Source organism: Erpetoichthys calabaricus, chromosome 10, assembly GCF_900747795.2.
Source record: "Erpetoichthys calabaricus chromosome 10, fErpCal1.3, whole genome shotgun sequence".
Taxonomy (NCBI): domain Eukaryota; kingdom Metazoa; phylum Chordata; class Cladistia; order Polypteriformes; family Polypteridae; genus Erpetoichthys; species Erpetoichthys calabaricus.
This window is the reverse complement of record NC_041403.2, coordinates 75,014,998-75,039,553: the sequence shown is the minus strand read 5'-3', so window position 1 is coordinate 75,039,553 and position 24,556 is coordinate 75,014,998. Positions and strand designations below refer to the sequence as shown.

General features: G+C 36.9%; 1 protein-coding gene across 6 annotated transcripts in view; it reads left to right on the top strand.

The window, feature by feature from the left end:
* The window catches only part of evi5a (ecotropic viral integration site 5a), a 251,136-nt gene extending 226,984 nt beyond the window's left edge, over positions 1-24,152 (top strand). For all 6 annotated transcript variants that reach the window (XM_051932791.1, XM_051932794.1, XM_051932792.1 and 3 more), the window contains one exon: positions 22,735-24,152. In XM_051932791.1, the coding sequence (XP_051788751.1) occupies positions 22,735-23,061 (327 nt within the window). In that variant the 3' untranslated portion in view covers positions 23,062-24,152. The remainder of the gene's footprint in view (positions 1-22,734) is intronic.
* The last annotated feature ends 404 nt before the right edge of the window (positions 24,153-24,556 follow it).

Genomic DNA, 24,556 nt, shown 5'->3' with positions numbered 1-24,556 from the left:
TGTTGTAGCTTTCCAACTCACCAATTACCTAACCTCTAATAACTTGATGGAACCCTTTCAGTCTGGATTCAGGGCGCGGCACAGCTGTGAAACTGCTCAGTTACGGGTAACCAATGATTTGCTTATGGCAGCAGACTCTGGACAAACCAGCATATTAATTCTGTTAGACCTCAGTGCAGCATTTGACACTGTCAGACATGAGATTTTACTGTCCAGAATGGAGAACATGCTGGGTATTTCTGGCACTGCCCTCCAGTGGTTCAAGTCCTATCTGACTGATAGGCAAGAGTTTGTTAGTCTTGGCAACAGCAGATCTAGCTCAGCGCCAGTTACACAAGGAGTTCCTCAGGGCTCTGTCCTCGGCCCTCTTCTCTTCTGTATTTACATGCTTCCCCTTGGCCATATTATCTGTAGCTATGGACTGGGTTATCATTTTTATGCAGATGATACTCAACTCTACTTCAGTGTTAAAAGTGGAACTTCATCAGAGCTTTCTCAGCTCACAACCTGCGTTAGTGAAATTAAAACCTGAATGGAGCAGAACTCTTTAAAATTAAATTGCAACAAAACTGAACTCCTGCAAATTGGGACTAAAATGCAACTTAATAAAATGAGCTCCTCCCCAGTCTATCTTGGCAGAGATCTCATCAGACCTGCCTCTGCTGTACAGAATCTTGGTGTCATTTTTGATTCTTCCCTCTCTTATTCCGCCCACATAAATCACATTAAGAAACTTTCTTACTTTCACCTCCATAACATATCCCATGTTCGCTCCTTCCTCTTCTTCTCTAATGCTGAGAAACTTATACTGTGCCACTAGAATAAGAGAGCAGCACTGTAGAAACACTATCAGCAAGTTTGGATTTTGACAAATTGAAGATTTTTTTTGTTTGTTTTTGCCAACTGTGACACAGTCAAAATGATGTGAATTATAAAATTAAGAGTGTAAATTGTAATATACTTGGGGTTTATTCCAGAGCAAAGCAAAGAAGTACTTTGCCTTATGAGAGCTAAGAGTTGGCATAGACTTATTTATTAAAACCTTATAACATTCCATATAATCAAGTCAAACTTAACAAAACTAAATTCAAATTAACTCCCACCCATGTAAGCGAGAGGAAGGCCAACAGCCAGAGTACAACTATTGAGAGTAGTAAAGAGAAATATAAATGCTTATTCTAAAATATTATTGATTAGGTCCTGCCAGGTTTTTAAAATGTTTTGAACAGATCTTCTAAGTGAGAATTTGATTTTCTCCAATTTCAGATAGTTTATAACATCAGTGACCCACTGACTTAAAAGAGTTGGGTTAAGATTCTTCCAGTTGAGCAAGACAAGTCTACGTGCTGGTAATGAGGTAAAGGCAATTACAGTTTGTTTGTCCTTCTCCACTTTAAGCCCATCTGGGAGTCCACCAAACACAACTGTTAATGGGTTAGGAGGGATTGTGACACCAAAGCTTTCTGATAGGCATTTAAAGGTTTTGGTCCAGAATGATGTTAATTCAGTGTACGCCCATAACATGTGGGTCAGTGAAGCTGGAGCTTGATTGCAACGTTCGCAGGTTGGATCTTGCCCTGGAAACATTTTGGACAATTTTAAGTGAGATGTACTCGATAAAAGATTTTAAGTTGAATAATTGAATGCTTTGCACATATGGAGCTATTGTGAATTCTCTGTGTGGCTGCCTTCCTCTCTGTTTCTGAAATGTTGAGTAAGAGATCCTTTTCCCACTGTACTCTGGAATCTTTAGAAGGAAGGAATTTTAAAATGTTTTTATATATTATAAAAATGCTGTCTGAGTCCCCAAGACTGATCAGTATTTTTTCTGGAATAGAAATAGTTGGGAGGTGAGAAAAATTGGGCAGATTTCGTTTAGCAAAGTTTCTAGTTTGGAGAGAGTGGAAAAATTGTGTTGATGGGAAACTAAATTTGTAGTGTAATTGTTCATAGGCTGTGAAGACATTATTTATATACAAATCTCTAAATGATTTGATCCAATTCATTTTTCAAACATTACTAACTGTGCAAGTTCGAGAGGGTGGAAAAAGGTGGTTATCATGTAGAGGTGCCACAGATAAAATATTCTCTAACCTGAAGTGCTTCCTACATTGATTCCATATTCTGAGTGAACAAGGGACAATTGGGTTGTTAGTATATTGATGATGCCTCATATTTACTAGTGTACAAAGGATGGAATATAAAGAAGTACTGCAGGATTTCATTCCTATTGCAGACCAAGCTAGTGTGTATTCATTTGTTTGTGTCATTGTCCAGGTTTTTATAGCTTGTATGTTTTTGTCACCCAGGAATAAAATTGAAAATTAGGCAGAGCCATGCCGCCTTCTAATTTTGGTCATTGTTGGGTCGCCTTTTGAATGTGTGGATTTTTTTTTCGAATTCCAAATAAATGAAGTTATGATTGAATCTAATTTCTTAAAAAATGATTTATTAGTGTATATGGGAATGTTTTGAAATAGAACAGAAGATTAGGGAGGATATTCATTTTGACAATGTTAATTCTCCCTGCTAAAGTAAGATTGTTTTATTGTGTCCATTCCATTTTTATGGAATATTTAAATAAAGAAAGTAAGTTAACTTGTGATATCTGGGACAAAAAGAAGAATCAGGAGGGCAGTGCCAGAACATGTGAAGAAAAGTGCCAGTTATACCATGGAGACACAGATGACAGAGAGGGTCATTTGCAAGGCCCATCATTTACTGGGAGTGGGGTAAAGTCTATGACGAATTCTTAGTTGAGGGATCCCCATTTGTCCTAAGCACTGATTGGAATTCCAGGTGGAAAAGAACTTATACTAGAAAAATTCAAACAAGCCTGTGAAGAGTGGAATGTCATGACCCTTGATCGATCAAACAGATCACCAAGTACACAAATTCATGTGCACTGCCAAGCGGGAAATACACTGGACTGGCCATCTATGAAAAGAGCATAAGTATGGAAGATGGGGATATGTGTATGACATCTTCCATCTGGTGCAAGCATCTGTTTTAGTGTGGATTTTTAAAATAAATTTACAATTTTCAAATAAGTTATAGCGTAGCCTTACAATTAGGATTTTTGCTTCTGCCCAAATACTCTTTCCAACTGTGTTTTATATACCAGAAAATGATGACTATTGATGAAGCAGGGATTACATTGTAAGAAAGGCATTTAAGAAACTTTTTACTGTCTTGCGCTACTTCACATACTTGACGCATGAACATAAATTATGTGTACATGACACTGTGATTTTTATACAGTAGAGTGAGGAAAAGAGCTAACTTGTTCATTCATTGTTTAATGAATATTGTCTGCTGTTTTGACTGAAATCTGTGATTAATGGCCATTATAGTAAACTTTGCAGAGTCTACTAAAGTGTTGTCCGTTAAATAAAAACAGTGTAATGTGTTCATGTGCAGAACAATGTTGTGAGATTTCTGACAAAGCTGATATTTAAAACCACAATGGAGTTGTTTACTTGAGGACTTTGACTCTTATACTGTATTTGCTTCTGTTTTTTTTAATATACAGTTACAAGATTGAGTGGTAACACCACCCTTTGTACTGCTCTTTTTTATCACGTTTTACTGAAGGTGTTGCCAGTGGTTGATGGTCCATACTATCACACAGTCATGGTCAAAAATATTGGAACCCCTGCACTTTTCCCAGAAAATCGTTGCAATTACAAATGCTTTGGTATCCCTATGTTTATTTCTTTTGTCTTCATTGAAACAGCACAGAAAAGCAGAGAAGTAAAACCTGATATCATTCCACACAGAACTTCAGAAATGGACTGAACAAAATTATTGGCACCCCCTACTTAATATTTGGTAGCACACCCTTTGGAAACATGAACCGAAATCAATCGCTTCCTGAAATCATGAAGGAGTTTCTTACTACCTTTCTACTAGAATTTTGGGCCACTCTTCTTTTGCCTACTGCTCCAGGTCTCTTAGATTTAAAGGGTGCCTTTTTCCAACTGTGGTTTTCAGACATCTCCACAAGTGTAGATCTGGACTCCTTGCTGGCCACTTCAGAACTCAAATTTAAACTGAATATGTTGATGGTATGGATTTTTGGACACCAGAGAGAGAGAGAAACTTTAAAAATGTACTCCAGGGCCATGAACAAGGAGAGATAAGATCAAGGGGCCAGATAAATAGAAGATAGTAGGAGACTTTGATAAGAAAAGTATAATGTGTAGAAACAGATTCATTAAAAAAAAGTTCATACAAAGGATCATGACAGGGGTTGGAGGAAGACATTGGAACACCACATACCCTTAGAACTGTCATGAGCTGCAACCTTTGAGTGCAATGAGTAGAACACAAGTGTCCTGGAGTCATCAAGAATGTCAGCATGTGCCCAAGGGTGAAAGGATATACTTCATCCACCTATCCACAAAGGCTAGTTTTATACAGTAGGGGGTTTGGGCATGTCACACTGGGCAGGAACCTAGATGCCTCTCAACTCGGTATGAAATCTTTATGGCATAAATAATTAAGGGATCATATTTACAAATGTGATTTAAATTTTAAGGGAGAAGAAAGGGAAAGCAGATGATGAACTGGGAGACATGATATTGCGTTCTATGAAAATCCAAGACAGTGGGATGGAGGGAGAGGTAAAACAGAAGCACAGTAGTCAAAGGGTAAAGGCCCAGAGATCAACCTGTAAGACCAGAAGAGACACCACTGCATCAGACTTCTCCCACATTACAGTTGAATGTTTAATTGAAAGTGTTAGAATTCCAAACAAAAGAGAAAGGAGAGAATGAACTACTGACCAAAATTTAAGCGAAGTGGAGAGATGAAGCGTGGCACTAATAAAAATTAAAGTTGTAGATTGACTGGAGAGCATCATGCTTTTCAGCATTCAACACTCACATTGTTGAACATTCATGTTAATAATTCCCACCTGGGTATTTTATCACTTAACATGATTCAGGTTAAAGCAAAAGAGCGTGCTAAGTGTTAGAGGCTGAAGTGTGGGTCTTGAGAACAGTTTCTTTACTTTACTGCCTACTTTTGTTTCATCAATATTTCAGATTTTAACTAATTACCAAATTATAGTTTACTGCATGTCCGGTGCTCTGTATGCAGAACTTTTCATGCCTTCCTGAAAGAGCATTAACAGAGATATTACACTTTTTACTGCTAAATAACCATATGCTTCTATAGGATGTTTTCTTCAACACCTAATATTTTACCTAGTAATAATAATAATTCTATTTTATAAGTAAGAGAAAGAATGCATTAATCATTTGAATCGCCCATACTCTCTTGTTTATAGCTCTGTATTTACAATTCTGTGCACTAGATTCTTGTTTGATGCAACTTCCTGTTAATAGCTCATGACTGTTAAAAGAGCACACCCTTTGCTCTTTTTAAGGCCTTGTAGCAGCCCTTATTATACTAGCATACTCCTCTTTTATCAGCAGGCCAATCTGTGATTTTACTTCTCCAACTGTTCATAGAAACTCTGAGAAGTTGCACATTCATCTTCCTGAAGATAGGGATGTTTTCAACATGTAAAACTAACCACAACCACCCATGTGAATAATACATGTGAATGTAAAGACATTTTACTGCATTAGTAATATGGTTTGAAAATAACTTTACATAGTTTTTATTTTATTCCTAAATTGTCATTCCTACTCTGTATAGCAGCCTTCTATTTCTTTTGATAAAGAATGCAGTACTGTAAATGATAACTAAAGTAAATATAATATATAAATGGTTTTATTCTTCTGTACAAGTATTAGGTGAAATAGCACTAGCAGTCGGCTTACATAACTGTTGAACGTTTTCTTGAAGATCTTTTTTTTTTTTCACATTTTTCCTCAGCAACTTATTTGATTTTTATGAGGGATGAATGAAGGATTGTACAGTACATCTATGGAGTTAACCTTTGCATGGCCTTTGTTTTAAAGAGGTATAGTTATGATATCATGATTGTGAAAGTAGTAGCAGGTATGGACAAAACCAAAACCCGAGCACACTAGTGAACACTTACTAAACATATCCAGAAGACATAGCTATGTCTAATAGAAATACCTCTGGAGTGATATATAATAGCCTGTTAACAAGTATGTAGCAGTTCTCTTTAGAAAGTATAATTTTAAAAAAATTACATTAGCTGCCAAGTGGTTTTTAATAAGGAAAATAAAAACATGAGAATTTGGACAAATGAAATGAGCCCTTTCAGTCCATGTTGCTCATTTCTATACCTAATAACTGAGTTGTCTTAGTTTGTTATTCAAATACTTCTTTAAAAGCCATCAGTACTTCCACAGCCTTACTTGGTACTTTGTTCCACATTCTTTTATGTTAAGCAGTATCTCAGATTTTAATATACTTTCCTTAAATTCATCTTATGTCTTTGAGTAAGTCAATAACTATTAAAGTGAGGGAATTCTTATTGGAAGAACTTTATGGATGCATATAAGAGTACTGAAGGCCTAAAATAGGCCTACGTAACCTTTGTGTTCAAGAATAAAGAGATAAAGTTGGTGTAGCCTATCTAGTAGGACATGCATACAAGCAATGAACTTGAGTGACCTTCACATCTTCTGTAACTGCTCTGTCTTTTTTTTGTGTTATGATTACTAGAACTGCATAGTTGCCATCTAGATGTGCTCTCAATAGTACATTACATGGTCAAAAGGTAATAGTACTTGATTTGTATTCTGCACTTTTTGCAATATATCCTAAAATTTACTTGCCATTGAGGATACAAATTTTGCATCCATGGATGCTCACAAATCATTCTTAAGAGTTTCATTACTAGATAGATAGATAGGTTTAGGCTGCTACAAAAATGAAGTGAAACAGTCCCTGTAGGTTTTGTTTATAATAGTCCATAAAATTAATAATCATTTGACTGTGCAACAAAATAACACGGAGCCATTAATCCCTTTTTGTGGTTTCCAGCTAATACTTGCATGTGAGCTACCAGAGGCTAAAATATACAGTTTAACCGCCATTCTTTCTTTTAAAGTGGGGACACTGAGTCTTGACACATTTAACAGATGGGGAACCTCAATGAACTAAACCATCATGTTGGAGCGGGGTGATTCATATTGCTTGATTTTGTGCTTAATGTCACAGCTGACATGAGTGGATCAGTGATGGTCTGGGGGAGGCATATCCTTGGAGGGTCTTTCCTGGATGACGAAGGCATTGATGCCATTGACTGGCCCTCATTTGCCCCAGACCTGAATCCAAATAAAATCTCTGGGATTTTATGTATGAGCATCCAACACCACTAAATAGCGCCACAAAGATACCCCAAGACACCATCTGCCCTTTCAACAGGAGCATGCCCAGATGTTGGGGAGTGCAAACAGGCACGTGGGGGCCATACGCACTACTGGGTTACATTATGAGTTGCCCTGATGAAATTCACACAGGTTTCAGTTTTTGACTTGGATTTTCAGTGTGATGTTGAATCCAGTCCTCAGTGGATTGGTGATTTTGGTTTCCATTGACTGTTTGTTGCATCATTTTGTTCTGAACAAATTATACAGTATTACTTGGTAAAGATTTTCCACTGGAATATTTCCTTCATTGAGATCAGATGTGTGATTAAAGTGTTCCCTTGATTTTTTTTTTTTAAGCAGTGTGTGTGTGAGTGAATATATGAATGTGAACAGCAATCTGATTAGTTCTAATCAATAATAGTCTGCTCTTTTTTGTGCCATGTATGAACACTTGGCCAATGCAAAAAAAAATAGTGCTTTTTCTGGTTAGGCATCTTACTAAGAGTATATTATTTTAATCATATTTATTGTATATTTTTACAGCATCACTCAAGTATTGTTATGATTTTATTTGTTTATCAGAGTGCCTGTAGATGATCCATATTTTTAAATGCCTAATTATTTGCTTACTAGGTGTGTTACCCAGCTTCACCCGTGAAATTTCATACGATAAAGGGCCTCAGCTACAGTGCCATCAGTTAATCTGATGTTTCAGAAGTATTATGTAACTAAGTAGTTTTTATTTATTTATTAAAACCCTGATGGGTAGTAATATTAGCTGGAGGCAGGGTGTAATGGTTAAGGCTTTGGAATTCAAACTCGGAGGTTGTGGGTTTAAATCTTGCTACTGAGAATGTGTGCCAATGAGCAACTCACTTCATCTGCCTGTACTCCAATTGGAAAACCAAAAGAAATGTAACTAATTCACATTTTGCTGACGTTACTGTGGATGAAAGCGTCAGTCAAATAATAAGTAATAATAATGTTATTTGTTCACTGGAGCCACTTACTCTTGAACATGCCGTATGAAATTGGTCAGGAGTAAAACATTTCTGCATTAGATCAATTCCTGCCTTTCCTAGTGACTTGACTTTTGTTGATGGTCATGTGTAATAAGAGTATAAGTTTAATATGTCACTGTACTCTGTGCAAATATATCTTATAAATCTGCCTTTTTCTGCTCACATGCACAGTTGACATAGTGCCAGATTTAGCACAGGGGTTTACCATATAAAACTGCTAGACAAGACAGATAGACACAACTGCAAAACAGGCAGTCAGACTGAGGACTGTTGTATACTATTTTTTGTCTGTCAAAGTCAGCATGAAACTGTGTCCTCTTTTGCTTTGTTTGAAATGGCATGATTCACCTAAGTGGGGGCCTGCATGTGAAAATAGAGTATAAAGCCTTGGAACATTGCCCGGCACACCTTTGAAGGTGACGGACAGATGGGAGATGATGTCATCCAATCCTGAAAATCCTTCCACTGCAACAATGAAAATGGCAGACTCTACACATCGGGCCCCCATTCCCGAACTGGGTTCTTGCCATTGGCTTCCTTCATCTGTTATGCAGTGTAAGCCGTCATTAAACAAAGTTAAGTTATTTCTCCTATGTGATTTCTTACCGTCGTATCACTAAGGGAGGTGTATCGCCTTTTTATATTATATCTATATAGATTTGGGTTGCGTAACATGCCACAATTAGAAAAGAACTCTTTCCCAGGGAGCTAACACTTTCTGCTGGATACATCATGACACAGCTCTGTTTTACAGAAAAGTGTATTCTTTTGAATTGATGCTGGTTATGTTAAATTTCAGTATTTATTATTATCATTATTAGATGTTTACAATTTTCATTTGTTTTTGTTGTTCACCCAAGTATTTCTTTTTGTGTTTTTTGTTTTTTTTAAATCAGTTTTATGCTTAAACTTTTTTTTTTTTGTCTTTGTCAAATGCAAACAATAAAGTTCTAACACATTACATTTTGCTTTAACTTTGACATTTCCAGGCTGTGCACGTTCAAGCAGCCCATGTAATAAACTGATTTTTTTTCACATTTGGAATTGTTTTCTATAGTGCGAGAAATGGAAGAAAATAACTTACAGTATTGTGTTTTCAAGGCTTCTTAAATGATTGGGGTCATCATTTAAAGTCTGCAGATGTAAAGTATATGTATAGAATTGTAAAGAATGGTTATTGGGGCTCATCCCTCTTCAAAGGAAGCAGACGCTCATGTACATGTAAACTAATTTTATAGGTTGGTGTGGTGGGCCCCTGTTAATGTCTGTAGATGCAAAATGTATATTACAATGCAGTAGCTTGTGGGGGACCCATTAAGTTTAAACTTTTGCCATTTTTCCCCATTGTCTTGGATCTGAGTATGCCACGTCCACATCTACTGCCATTCTACTTTTGGTGAAACCACACACAGCCAGAGCGTCTGGCACCAGCACATGAGATGTATAGCACTTGCTTTGCAACTTCATTGATCTTTGCTGACTTTTTCATTTTATACCTCACTGTATAAGGAAAATGTTTTTTTTTTTTTAATTTCTTTTCTGACCAGGACACCGCATCCTCTTTAGTCCTCTGTCCACCTTATTGGCTAAGTTATGGCTGCTATCAATTGCTTCTGCTACATCCTTCCCAGCTAGGGCTGGGGATTGTGTTTGCTAGCATGTGGCTGGTGGCCTGGTGAGCTCCCAATTACTAATTGGCTAATAGATCCGTTTGCTGCTAAATTGTTTCCGTGATGTTTTCATTTCAAAGCATTAAAACTTGTTATGTTAAAAATATATATATATTTACAAAGTTAAAAATGTGCTGTTTAAGCAGCTGTTTAATCCCCCAGTTTAATATTTAGTGGAGTCTCCTTTTGCAGCAATAACAGTTATGTGTATGTACCAGCTTTGTGGTATTCAAATTAAGATGGCTCACTCTACATGTCTTTTCCAGTGGTTATTTTTCTGTTGTAGCCTTAATTTACATTATCTAGGTAGATTGCAGTGCACATCAGTGACATTTATTTATGTAGTATGAGATCCCCAGCAATTCAGTCAATAATGCTTAGTGACTTGCCCTGATAAAATAGGTTTGACATTCTTTAGTCTTAGAGGCAGGCTAATGTGAGCGTGAGTGTGTGTGAGTTGACCACCAGTGAGTACTCCACCAAAAGTACAGCACACACAATGTGGCAGCAGGGAAAAAGGAAAACAAGTGTTTTCAGGAGAGAATCTCATCTGTCTGATATGTCTTATTTAAAGTGCAAAGACATCATGAAAAAAGGAAAATGATGGACCAGAGACTGTGGCTGATGTCATCCTGCATGGAAAACACTTGTATGGCCATGTCTGCTATCAGGTAGCACACTAGTTGACTGTGAGTGCAGTGATCTCACAATATTTTATAAGTCTGAAGCAATGCTGAAATGTCTCATCACCTGTGATTAATAGTCATATAAATTGACATTCTGAAGGTGATGAAATATAGAAACTGCAGTCATTAAGTTTGATGTGCTCTCTGACTTAGTTGTGTAGTTTACCACTGACCTTGGTCAGATGATGCTTGTGCACTGCAAGTTTTCAGTAGTACCACAGATCCTATGTAGGGTTGGGATCAGAGCATTGACTTGGACATTGTAGGACATTTATTTTTGTCATACAGCCACGCCTAGATGTTTTGAATCATTGCTCCACTGAGAGTGAGCGTACACCCAAGATATTTCACTTTAACAGACTGAAACGAGTTCTCTTGATTGTATTCTTCACTGTTCATTCTTACCCAGCTAATAAATATGGCCCTATGCCATAATGCTACCACCACACTTCACTGTGGATAGGACGTTTGTTTGCAGTGTGGACAGTGGTATTTGTATTTTTTTTTAACTTAAAGCCAAAAGGTTGTATATAACCTTACTTGATGACAATATCCTTTTCCCACAGTGTAGTTGGGCCACTCATGTATACTGTATACCTCCAAGTAAGTTTTCATAGGGCCCTTTTTGAGTAATTGGGCCATTCTTGAGCACAGGCCAGTGTTTTGTAAAGCTCTTGATATGAATGGCTGATGCATCTTTGCTCCAGTCTACACTATTGAGCTATGTCGTGTAAGTGATTTGTGACCTCTTATAAGTCTCCATCAGTCTTTTGTAGGCAGGTTATGGATGATTTATAGCAGCTTCCACTTATTTCCTGATAATTAAGCCAGTTGTGGCCACTGGTATTTCTAAGCACTTTGGTGGTGCTTTATACTCTTTTCCTAATTTATGCATTTGTATTATTTATTATGTCAGACTTCTTTAAAATGCTCTTCAGTCTTAATTTTCAGAGCTGCCCTTCATGTTCACAGCTTCAATAATGATCACTTAACTGTCTTATTGTTATGTAGAAAATGTGACAGTTATTTTAATGATTCACTGCCAGAGTCTCTTTATAAGGCAGTTGGGTTCTTGTTAGGCAGCTGCTTTTCACCCAAAACACAGGGATCAAATACTTGTACAAAAAAGTAATTTTGAGTTGTAGTGCTTTGAAAGAAACAATATTGCAGAAAAAAACAAAGGGCCCTATACATTTGTAAGCCTTGCATGTGCATTACAAATGAATCTAGTTGAAAGAAGTACCAGGTATGTTTTTGATGTGATAAATGGATGTAAATAATACATATAGTACAGAGTTATGAATGAATCATGTTTCATTAGATATATTCAACTTTTCAAGTATGTGTTATATTCCTTTATCAAACAGATGGATTATTTTTCAAGTTATAAGATTTGTGATTGTAGTAATACACATTTATGTCTGTTCTCTTACATATTGTGACTAATGCAATGCACAAAACAAATCTTAAAATGATGTAACGTTTGGAAACAACCTGTAAAGTTCATGTAAGTTGGCAATATTCATTAGCCTATAAACAGTCATTTGTGTCAAGCCGCTGCTGGCTTCACATGTGAAGTGAAACTGGATTCTGTTTTAATAGTAAACTGCTAACTTGGATACTGGGTGTGTGTTAACTTTGCAGAAATACTTTTATATGTTTTAAATTGTTTTTTTTTCCTCAACTAATGATAACAAGTAAATTAAGTGAAAAGTGTGTGCATGCAAGTTTTGAGTCTGTCACAGCTGAAGAAAACATTAATTTTGAGGAATTTAGACTAAAATTTTTTTTATACAAAGCAGTGACCTCTGGCAAAATGTGTATGGTTATAAATAATGTTTATTTTCCCCCTCCACTATCACCTGTCTGGAAACTGAAGTTGGGCAGAGTGGAGTCTATCAGATTTGCACTCCTCCAAGTACTGGTTTATATGAGTGTGCTTTGCTGCTACAGATTGTCACTACGTGTCAAAAATCCCGAGTCACCTCGCTGCTTGAGTCTGATTTAAGCGGTTGTGGTCGGCCTAAGGAACCTGTGAAGTGATAAGATAGCTCTTGCAAAAGGTCATGTGGTTTACTGACACCCCAGATCAATTTGGCAACTCCCATGTCTCTGTTTTATGATGCATAAATTCTAGCTATAAAGGTAGCTGTACCATTGTTAAAAGAAGCATTTTAATATCTGGCACAATGCTGATGAATGGTTATTATTTTATTATATATTGAGGCAAATAAGACTTCTCTAGCTTCACTGACCAATATGATGCATGTTTGTCGTCTTGCACACTTGTTAAACACTCAATATCTCACACCTTGATTTTGTTTTCAGCGTTCCCTTAAATAAAAAATTGTTTTGTTTTTTTTAATTGTACTGTGGAATTTTCACAGCATATCTTTTCAAGCAGATGTCATGAGTATTCGACTATTTCCTTTTCATTTCAGAGCATGTTTTCTCTTTTTATTGATATGTGGCATCTTATACAGATGGATGTTTTAATTGGTATTGTTAATTGTCAATTTTATTAAATGAATGGTTCAGGTTTTGCTGGACTTTTTTTTTTTTTTATTTAATTCCAATCTATAAGACTTTTAATACCATGTATTAACTAAATTAAGACTGTTGTATATTTTATTTACAACTTCATGGTCTCTTATCTTTCATTCTTACATTATCTGTTTTGGCCATCTGGTTCCCTTTCTCTGCGAACTAAAATCCCAAAACACAAGGCTCCAGAATGTATCTTCTGTTTTTAGTCGCTTTCTGCAAAGAATTTGGAATTTTTAGTTGCATCATTTTACCGATTTCTTCATTCTTTGTACCCCTGCTTTTTTCCTACCCTTTTCCTTTCACATTTAGTTTTTTTTTTTTCTTCCTGTTTACTTTTGTGAGCATATATCATGAGTCTCTTCTGCATTTAAGACATTTCAATTGTCTTAGTTTGGCAGCCAGCTTCCTCATGTGGTGCAGAATATATTGCAAGTGTGCCTTCATTACCACATTCATCCGCTAAGGAGCTTTTGCACCCCTGTAGTATTTTCCAGGTTATTCGTGAGGCCCAAAGTATCCCCGTTTTCCTCTCACATGTTTCTTGTGCTGTAAGTTTGGTCTCTTTGGTAATTTTATTCTGTGTTAGATGTTCTTTCTCACAGATTTGTTTTTTTTTATTTAAATACTTTCATATTGTTCATGCTTCCATTGCTTTTACATTAACTATTAGTCAAACTTATAAAGTGATAAGTAATTTATCTGTATTTTTTTTTTAATTTAACAGGAATGACAGTTATAAAGGCAACAAACCACTGCTTATGATTATGACAACAACCCATATGTATTAACTGATAATAACTTCGAGGCGCACAACAGGAAAAGCATAAAGAAAGTGCAAGTAGTAACCCAAGTCAGAATGTGACACTAGGTGTCTAAACACCCTTGTTGGTTTTTTCTTTGAAAGAGATAACAGAGAGCAGTATGTTTGTAAACTAGACATTGGTCATCTGGAGATGGTGAGAACTAAGAACTTAAAATAGTTTTAAATTATTAGTGACTTTACTGAAAACGTTCTGCTGACTTTTTTTTTTTTTTAGCATTATCTAAATAATCTGGCACATACATGGTTAAGTGTGAAAGTACTCAAGGTCTATGGTAAGACTTTGTGTTAAATACATCTGCATTGTGCTAGAGTTAATAATGTCCTTTATGAAAGAAACAAATAGAAAACATCCACTGAGCCATCAATTAAAACACTACAAAGTGCACACCTGCTGCTCTTTCTACAGCACTGTGCCCTGGTTACTCGATGGGTGCTTTGATTTTTAAGAATGAAATCATTTTCTACCAGAATCAGGAGCAGTTTTATTACAGGACAGCTGGAACCACTCGCTGGCCATTAATAAGCACCGGGGCAAGTTGCCACCAAATAAACGCAAGTATGGAGTTTTTTGTTTGTTGTGTGTTTCAGGTTTTTGCCTTCTTGCATGATAAGTCACAGCCTAATGCGAGTTAGGTTATTTTCTTTGATTCAAGCAGATGACATGTTTCTGTGGAATTCGGAAGAGTTTCTGCTGCTAAAATGATTACTTAAATCAGCAAGTAGGAGTGAGTCAGTTTGAGTGGTGGCCATGCTTGCTTAATTCACTACATTTTTATGTTGTGAAAAGTTTGAGATCACTTGCATTTGTTTCTCTATGTTTTCATTTTGCCATCACTTTGGAAGTGGTTTATCCCTTTTTATACATAAAGGCTGTTGCAGCAGTTTATGTCTAAATAGCATCTGAAGTACCAGATTGCAGGCATGAGTTTTTAAAAGAAAAGATAAAAGCAAACAAATCTTTTGGAAACCTGAAGCAGCTGTTTTGCAGATCAAGATTTTTATAAATACCTGGAATTTCCTGATGTAGAAACCTATAAGGAAAAAGCATACAAGACATTACAGTAGCCACAAATAAAATGCACCAATTGTAAGACTTGTGTGATAACGTGTACAATTCAGTGTTTTGTTCATTAGAAAGGAAATTGTTGGCTGGCTACCACCAGATGTATCAGTGCCATGTCCACTTCACTAATGATGGCTTTTTATCAAATGGGGTCAGACAGCGTTAAAGCTGCAGTGACGAGGAGTGCACAACACGTGTAGGAGGAGGAGGAGGAGGACTGTCGTCATGTGTACAGAGTACAGTGAAATGTTTACTTGCATGTCCGACTAATGTGGAAAAGGAAGATTTTGTAACTTTCATTAATTATAAAATATAGCAGCATTCATTTGTAGAACCTTTCTTCTTTTTATATTCTTCCACTGTTTTTGCTGTTCCTTGTCTCTAATTGGTTTCTGTGACTTCAGTACAGTAAACATAAAGTAACAAACACAGTCCTTAGCTCTTCAAAAAGACAAAGAACCAAAAAAGGCATTGCTCACTTTGAGACTGTCATGTCTCATTGACACTTTCTGGCTTCAATCAATATGTTGGCAAATCCCAGAAAACATGATCTGAATTTTCTGTGTTTATGTGGTGACACCTTTCTAATTTTGCTGTCCGAGTTTTCTGTTAATGGCAGTTTGAGATGTCAGCCTTTCCAATTACAAGTTGTTGATTTTAGTGGTAGAGTTGTTCACAGCTCTGAGGATTTTTCTGTCATCAGTTGTTGCTTGCGTTCTTTACGTTACTTGCTCATTGTTGACTGTGAAGTGTAATGGGCATTTATTTGCCAAGCTTTTCCAAAGACTTGGCCTAGTTTACTGTATGTGCTATCATTCTGGATAATTTAATTCCTTCCAGTGTTTGTTTTTACCTCATGGACATTTCTCAAGTCTTGGTATATAGGCTGATGTCTACTGGCCCTGAAGACGTACACTGAAGGGAACAGCAAAATCTATGTGCATATTGAAGGCATCAGGAAACATCTAGCATCCCGTTGTCCAACTACATATGAGATGAGAGAAACTGCAAAAAGTGGGATTATTCTGAAATGTTAACACATAGAGAAGTACAATAAAAAACACGCTGTTCATTTTTTTTTAATCAAAAATGTGAATCTCTCATGAAAACATTTCTGTAAAATGTGGATCTCCTTTGTATAGTGAGAGAACAGTGCTATTTCCTCACTATTCTCAACATTTGTGTAGGTGACCAAATCTGTCACATTCTGGACTGCCGGCAGACTAGTAATCACATTTCATTTTAGCTTTCCAAACACTTGTTACTGTCAGTTTTTCACGACTCGCCAGTGCATATTATGGCTGCTTTGAGCAGTCCATTTGTTGTAGTAGCAGTAGTTATCCATATTACTAACCGAGAATGCTAAACCGGATGATGGACGCAGGCACATCCGGCCATGGGCCGTAGCTGCAAAAAGACGTACTGCGCAGGCGCAAGAAAGGGCGGACGGGACACACACCAAGAGGGGGATTTAACAAGCCCCTGGAACACAAAAAAAAAGAACACAAAACCACCCCACACACCCTACAAGCAACGGACGGGACACACACAAAGAGGGGGATTCAACAAGCCCCTGGAACACAAAATGAAAGAAGACGCTCGCTCAACAACAATCCTCACCCACACACCCCCACCCCCCCAATCAATAAGAAGTGACACCCAAAGCCACATATCTAAAGGAAACGTCCATATTAAACATACGTCATCTCAAAACCTTCACACTAGGCAGCATAGGTGGATCTCATTAAAATAAAGCACTATTAACCGTTCAACTGGAGAAAAGGCTCCATATTAACAGTGAGTACGATCCTCCTTAATACTTATCCATATTTCGCACGCTGAGGAACAAACAAGTCATGCATACACGGTCACGGGTACAAAACTATTCGGATCGGATAACGGAACCAAACACACGAACACGGATGAAACAAAAAGAATACACGGCGGCGCATACAATGCGCTTCGGAAAATACGTGAGAAAAAATGTCTCGGATCAAAAAACGCAAAGCTCAAGTAACCCCGTTACAGAGACGTGCCCAAATGGACAGACACATTGAACGTAGATGCATACAGCGCGCGTCTCAAAGTGCTGCATCAAAACAAGCACGATTTCAAAAGAAAGAGCTTGCGACTCAGACATACAAAAAAGGGAGCAAAGCAACGCGCATATGACCGGCCAGAAAACAAGCAAGCAGGACTCAAAAAGCAGAAAGCTCAACTGACCGACATACAAAAAACGGACAAGGCACGATACAAACAATGCACGACGTAGAGTGAAACGGACTTTGCGCAAAGCGGAGGCGGATCAATTAAAAATCAAAAATAACGCGTCACAAATAATGGACATGCAACAACGCGGCACTCAAACACCACAAGCAAAACATGCCCGTCGCAGACATCAACACCAGACGTCTGCTAAACGCTTACGCCAGTTGGCTGACAACGCTTTCAATAATGAGTCCACTATTGAGGAAAATTCATTGGGATTAATGAATGTCATTTGCAATCATTGTCATTCACTTAACTTCACAGAAGAAACAACTGGCAATACAAATAATGAATTTACACGTTGTTGTCAAAAGGGGCAGATTAGACTGCCTCCTTTACATTCATATCCTGAATATCTACAGAAGCTTCTAACTAAGGATGTGCCTGAAAGTAAAAACTTTATGAACTGCATTAGATCCTACAATAGTTCATTTGCTTTTGCATCTACCGGAGTACATATCAGGCCACCAAAAGGCAATGGCCCATACTGCTTTCGCATATGTGGTTAACACAACGCACTATATGGATGGATGGACTATATTATGTCCAAAAAATATTAATGTTAATCACATTATTAACCAGGTCATTTCATTACTTCCTGGAGAGACACGGCTCTTTCTAAGCTCTGACAAAGTTGACTCTGATGACGACAATGAACATCTGAATTTCCCATTAGAATATTTGAACACTATTAACCCGGACGAATGACCACAACACAACCTTACCCTTAAAAACGGAACAATAATCATGCTATTAAGAAACCTTAACACTAAACAGGGTTTATGCAATGGCACACGGTTAGTCGTCAACACCATAACACACAATGTTATTCAAGCAACAGTTCTTTCAGATTCACATGCTAACAATACTGTTCTCATTCCTAGAATTGACCTTACGAGTTCTGACCTAGAATTACCTTTTACATTGAAACACCGACAGTTCCCCATTAAACCTGCATTTGCCATGACCATCAACAAATCACAAGGACAAACCATGGACAAGGTTGGCATCTACCTCTCTGAACCCGTTTTTGGACATGCACAACTTTATTTTACCTTCTCATGTGTTCGACGTTCATCTCACATTAAAGTTAAAATTAAAAATGATCCATGCCAAGGAAGACTCATTCAAAGACAAGACACCATCTTTACTACTAATGTTGTATACAGAGAAATATTCCAATAAAACATTACTCTATGCCAAACACTCTATTTTGTATTTATATAGGCATCATCCAAACCTGCACACTATTCTATATCTAATTCATACATCTCACTCTTTGTCATGCCCCAACGCCAGGGGTTGGCGAGCGAAGCGAGCAGGGGGCAGAGCCCCCTAGTTATTGTCTAATGTACAGACAGAGCACAGTGAAATTTTTACTTGCATGTCTGACTGAAATGCAAGAATGTTTTCAGATACTGTACACAGCTTCATTTCATATTGATGTCCAAGTTTATTAAGAAAACACAGATCAGCTTACCTCATGTTCTCTTTACCCCATTTCTGTACCAGTTATTCAGGTATGCCTCTGGTTCCTGAAACCTTGTGGGGGAAAAATGTGGGAAAACAAACTAAGCTGCTGTGAGTGTAAGAAGGTGTTGTCACAGTTTAATGGTGATGCTCAAATTGCAACAGTGGACCTGCATACAGGTCAAAGGTGTGGAGGACACCAAATGTATACTGCTTCCTCTGTCAACACTTGGAAACACACTCCAGATAAAGCCACCTTGCTGTTTTTAGATTCTTCAACTGTTTTAATGGCATCCAGCTTCATATTTTAGGTAGGTAGGGAGCTAAGTGATCATTTCTTTGTTGCTAGGTCATGGACTTTTTAAATAATTGAGGAAAAGTGAGTGTTTAGCAGCTGATTTGATGAGACCCATCACCACAAAGCGCATGGTCTGTCTGCTCTTCAGTTCATTCTGTATTCGGATGGTGCCAGAGTTTGCACACAGGCGGGTATGTCTAAAGACCTCAGGCTGACTCTGTCATTGGTAGTCTTTCACATGATAAGGAGGAGAGTCATAGGTCTGTAGTTAATGATTTTTAAACAGCGTAATGCCTCCTTTTTATTTCTAAATATCTTAAGACTAAAGATTTGGTTTTAGATTTTCAAAGGGCAGACTGTAGAGATGGCGAAGCACTACAAGTACTGCACTTAAGGGCAATCCTTAATAGCTGACTGACTTTTGATCTAATTGAAGAACAAATAGGTAAAACAGAGTAGAAACGATACCTTGTATGAGAAATAGTTTTTAAGAATAAAAAGTTGTAATACTACTCATTTATTAGCCATTTTTGAATGTAATTTTACATCTTCTATATATTGGTTTGTGAATATGTGTTGTTGAGTCACTTTTTGTTCTTTACATTTTGAAAGCTGGTTGTAAAATATTTATTTTGCAGCTATTGTCTTTCACTGAAGTGTATGACAGATTTGAAAGAAAACCAAAATTGTGTTCCCAGCTTTAAGCTGTTGCCATTAGGCTGTAAATTTAGATTTCCAAGTCTCAAAAGCAATAGATTAATCATTCTTTTATTCCCAGCACTGTACACATTTTGATTTCTAGAAGCTATGGTGGCACCACATTGTACTGATGGACTTCAGTACTCAAATCTGTTAAAGTCCTAGATGTGTGTTCTGATTATAATAATGAACGTCATTTCTTGTTCCGTGGCTTCTCCTGTTGTATTTGTTTGAACAGTATTTAATTTTTGCACATTCCTGCTACAAACAAATCTCCCTCTGGGATAATAGTCTTATCAAACCTAACCATTTGGTTTTGAGCATCAGTATAAAGACTGAAGTCTTCCATTTTAAATCCTGTTATCAATAGGAGAACCTTCTCTTTCCGTTTCTGTATAATTAAAAGAATGCCTACAGTGTAAACATGCTGACAGCCAATGATAATTCTAAAATGAGTATTATTGTATTATTTTAAACATACAAGGCGGTTCTGTTGTTACTTATGGCTTCTTAAATAAGCTCAGTTAAGTATTATTATCTGCATCATGCTGCAAATTGTTAGTGAGGCTTGCGTGTCAAGGTGTTTGAGAAAGTGTAATTGTGTTACTGGATCTGCTGTTTATCGATTTAACTGGTGAATGGTATGTAGGAAAACCCCTACCTGGACGATTTTAATACATGGCATGGTGGACGTACACTTTTAGTGTAGGCTTTTATTTAAATCACAGTTAGGGAGAGTTCATTTTTTTATGAGGCCCACCAGCCTTTACAGTCAAGATGTCGCATTTGTGTTCTGGGGATTATTGTTTAATGTCTATATATCCTATTCAGGAATATAAAATCAAAACTGGTTATATTTATTCAACTTTTTCAAGTAATTGATTCTGAAGCCCCTTGTAAATGTAGAGCTACATGGAATTTGTTTGGCTACGTAGTTTTGTGACATGTTGCATGGATTTTCCTTTTTTTTTTTTTCCATCTGTCATGGCCAGTTTTTACTTACAGCGCCGAGGCTTCCTTTAATTCACTGTGCAGCCTTTCATTACTGAGAGTATCACTACGTTGTCTGTATTAAAATATGCTTTTTTTGTGATTTTTATCATTTCCAAATTTTTATACAATAAAAATGATATACTTGTGCTTAACTACAAAAATTTTGCTCAATGTAAGTACTTGCCAAGTAATATTGCTTTCTATGGTAGAATGACTGTAATTAAAAACTTTTGAAATTTTTGTTAGTTGATTTGTAACTTAGTTCCATCCAGCACCTTACTTAAGATGCTATATTTGAACTCCTTTTTAATTTGAAGATTTTTTTGTGTACAGAATGTATTGTTAGTTACTGCCTGGGAAAGTCAAAAGCCCAAAAACCCCAACCACCCCTCTCCAAATACTAAACCTTGTTAGATGTCGCCTTTCTACATGCATCAAGATGAACAGCCTTTTTATTTGTATTCATTTCTGAAGTTTTTGTGGTTGAGCTTAGCTGTACATAGTTCCAAGTCTAGCTATGCAAATGGTTATCACTGCAGCTTTAAGCTGCTATTTCAATCACGTATCTTCTAAAGGGCTTGAAAATTATGATCAGCCACAGAGCTGAGAGCAAAACCAAACGTTAGTACATGTCTGAGATCAAGATGTCATGACCTATCTGTGATAAGCTTTCATCGGGTTTCCTGTTCTGATTCAGTGGAAGGCTTGTAGGGCTGGTAGTGCTGAGGGTTTGTTTTGTTTTTTTAAACAGCTTTACTCTTTGTCACGTTTACAGTTTAGCCACTTCTTTCTTTAATCGGATGCTCTTTGGTTTTAATGTAATGACTTTTATTCACTTCAGGACTGTTTTGCATTATGCACAATTATTTTATTTCAAAGTATAGTTTTAGAGTTCTCCTCAAAAATTTGTCAGTGTGTGGTGGTGGCGGCTACATGACAAACATAGGCTTGTGCTTTCTATTCCCGTTTTAAGAGCTTGTAAGAGAATGATGGTGGACTTTAGCCAGGTCAGTCTGCCTTCCGTTTAAACGTAAAGAAGGCTGTGTAGAAGACTGGCTTCATTCAAAGTCTGTGCTGTGATGAGCTTAAGCAGGTAATGCAGACATGCAAGTGGAGACCAGGGGTTTTATTTCATCTATGCAAAATGTTCATTTCAGTATCTTTATTTTGAAAATGTACATTAAACTGCTTTTTTTAATCTGACCCAGCCATGTTCAGTATAATAATCTTAAATGTTTGGATGTCACCTAAAAGAGAAAAAGAAAACCTCAGCTACATTGTGGCACAGCTTTCTATCTGCCAGGGGTGAAAAGAGAATAACGCGACCAGAACCACAAGGGTAACCAATGCCAGAATTCTCTTGCTTTTTCTGATGTGGTTTGTGGTGGTTTCTCTAAATTGCTGTCTTTTCACTGCCTCCCTTTCCCACATGCCTGACTTGATGAGGCAGTCGTTATCAGGTAAGTTTGTCCAAACTCAGCCTCTACCACAGCTGCCATCTGTAGGACTTTTTTTTTTTTTTTTAATTAATTTTAAATAGCATCTTCCAATCCGTTTGCACTTATTACACATGTTAAGATGTAGCCATGCTGTGTTTTGCTTGCTTTCATCTTTCCATTGTGTGTAAGATGATTATTGCTTTCTCTTACATTGCATGTTTTTAAAAATGTGTTTCTTTTTGCAGATTACTTTGTAAAGTAGAACACACACACACACAGAATCGGCTTCCTCTTGGTTTTAATCTGTGAATTGCAAACAGTTTTGTTCTCAAGTTTTGTTACGGTTTCTAATGCCTTGATCGAACTGTGTCATAGCATCTGTTAAACTGAAAAGGTCTACCGTTTCATTTATAGAAGTGTAAGGAGCAGTTTTGCAGTCACTTCCTTCTCTGCCCAGAGAGTAATAACATGGAAATTTGAATTTATTTCTGCAGATCCAGTGCTTAAAAGGTCAGAGGGGACTGTCCGACCAACACACTTTTGATGGTATCCATATAGTAAACCACTACTTAGGAGATGATGAGTCGTACCATTCTTCAGATGAAGATCTAATGCCACATTCTTCCAGGGTCTCAGTTTGTGATGGTCCTCAACAGTATGAAGGATGCCGCAAAGCCACAAAATTGGTGTTCCATGAAAGAATGGAAGATAGTGACACCGAAAGTGACAATGAAGATGGCAACCTAGGCCTGTCTTCAGTGTCTGTTGACCAGAAGCAAATTACCCAGACAAAGGTCGAGTCGTATTCCACTACAGTTTGATGCCTGGGTGCAGTGGCAGCTCCCTGCTCTTCGAATGTACAGTAGAAGTTTGGTCTACCATTATACTCTTTATTTTCTGGAACTCAGAAGATGCTGTGATCAGTTTTGATGGTAGCCATGCTAAATATCTATGGATGACATCCAGCAAATTGAGGAAATGTAACACACCTACATTATGGTCTGCCTTACCTTTGCCAAATGTGTCCATTGTACATATCATATCCATGCAAAAGACTTGATTATAGTACCAGAGACACCGGGTGCTGGCAGTATTAAGACACGTTCTCTTTGTGCCTAAATGACCTGCACTGGGGCAGCAGGAGCAGTGCTGGAGTATGTGGACCTGAGAGTCCCTGGATGATAAGCAACATCTTGTGCAATATTGTGTTTTATGCTTGACAGGACTCTTTTATGTGTTTTATTTTTTATTTTGTCTTTTTGATGAAGCGTTGAGGAAATCTCTTATGACAAGGACCTCGAGTTATTTTTCATCTTCAGTTTCAAAAGTAGAAAATAAGCAATTACGGGACAAATTCATAGCTCTATATTATAGCTTTACTGTGAGCCATTGTGGTTCACTATTGAATGTTCACTTCTGAAATTATATTTCTTTGTCATCTTAACAGTGTCAAGCTATTAAGAACATGCGTTAGTCTTTTAGTATTTGTTATTTGTGTTTGTTAAAAACAGAAATGGTAATGTTTGTTGCAGTGGTGTATATGTATGTGCATGTGTTTTTTCCCTCCTTTTAGCTAAACTTTATTCTGAAAATATCTTTTATTACTGCAATAACATTATTGCTGCTGTAAGTTTGCATCAATCTTGTCAGCCACTAAGAATAAGATTTCATTTTAAAATTTTTATTGAAAACATTGTTGTGTTAAAAAAAGACTCACTGAAGAAAAGCAAAGGAAGTTTAAAAAATGCTTACCAGTAAATAACACTAGCAATGTCATCAACTAAAATAGATAAGTGTATATATGTATATTTAAATATACATATATATGACCAACACTGCTGAGTTCTTAACTTGAAATATATGTGTATAATGTGATTATAATAAATTTTTTCTGTGATTTAATTATATCAAAGATATCCTTACTTTGAGTACTGTTTTGTTAACTGCAACTTTTCATTATATATAGTGATAAAACATTCAAATAGTCAATGCCAAAATGTTATGAATGTACAAATCAAATGAAGGCTATTGGTGTTATTGTAATATTTCTAGGCAGACGCAGGGCTAAGTATTTAAACTGTTAAATGCAAATATGAGTTAAATTTTATGAATTTGCTAATACTGAAATAACTTCTTCAAAGGATTACTGCACCAAAAATTATATTTTCATCTGTTGTATTACTTGTTTTATTTTCTAGTAAAGGCCAAGGGAAATTGAAAATGGGGATAACAACAAACACAATATGGCAAACAATATCAACACATCTCCATGAAAAATCTGTTTTCTTGTGTCACATAATCCATACGTCAGGTATC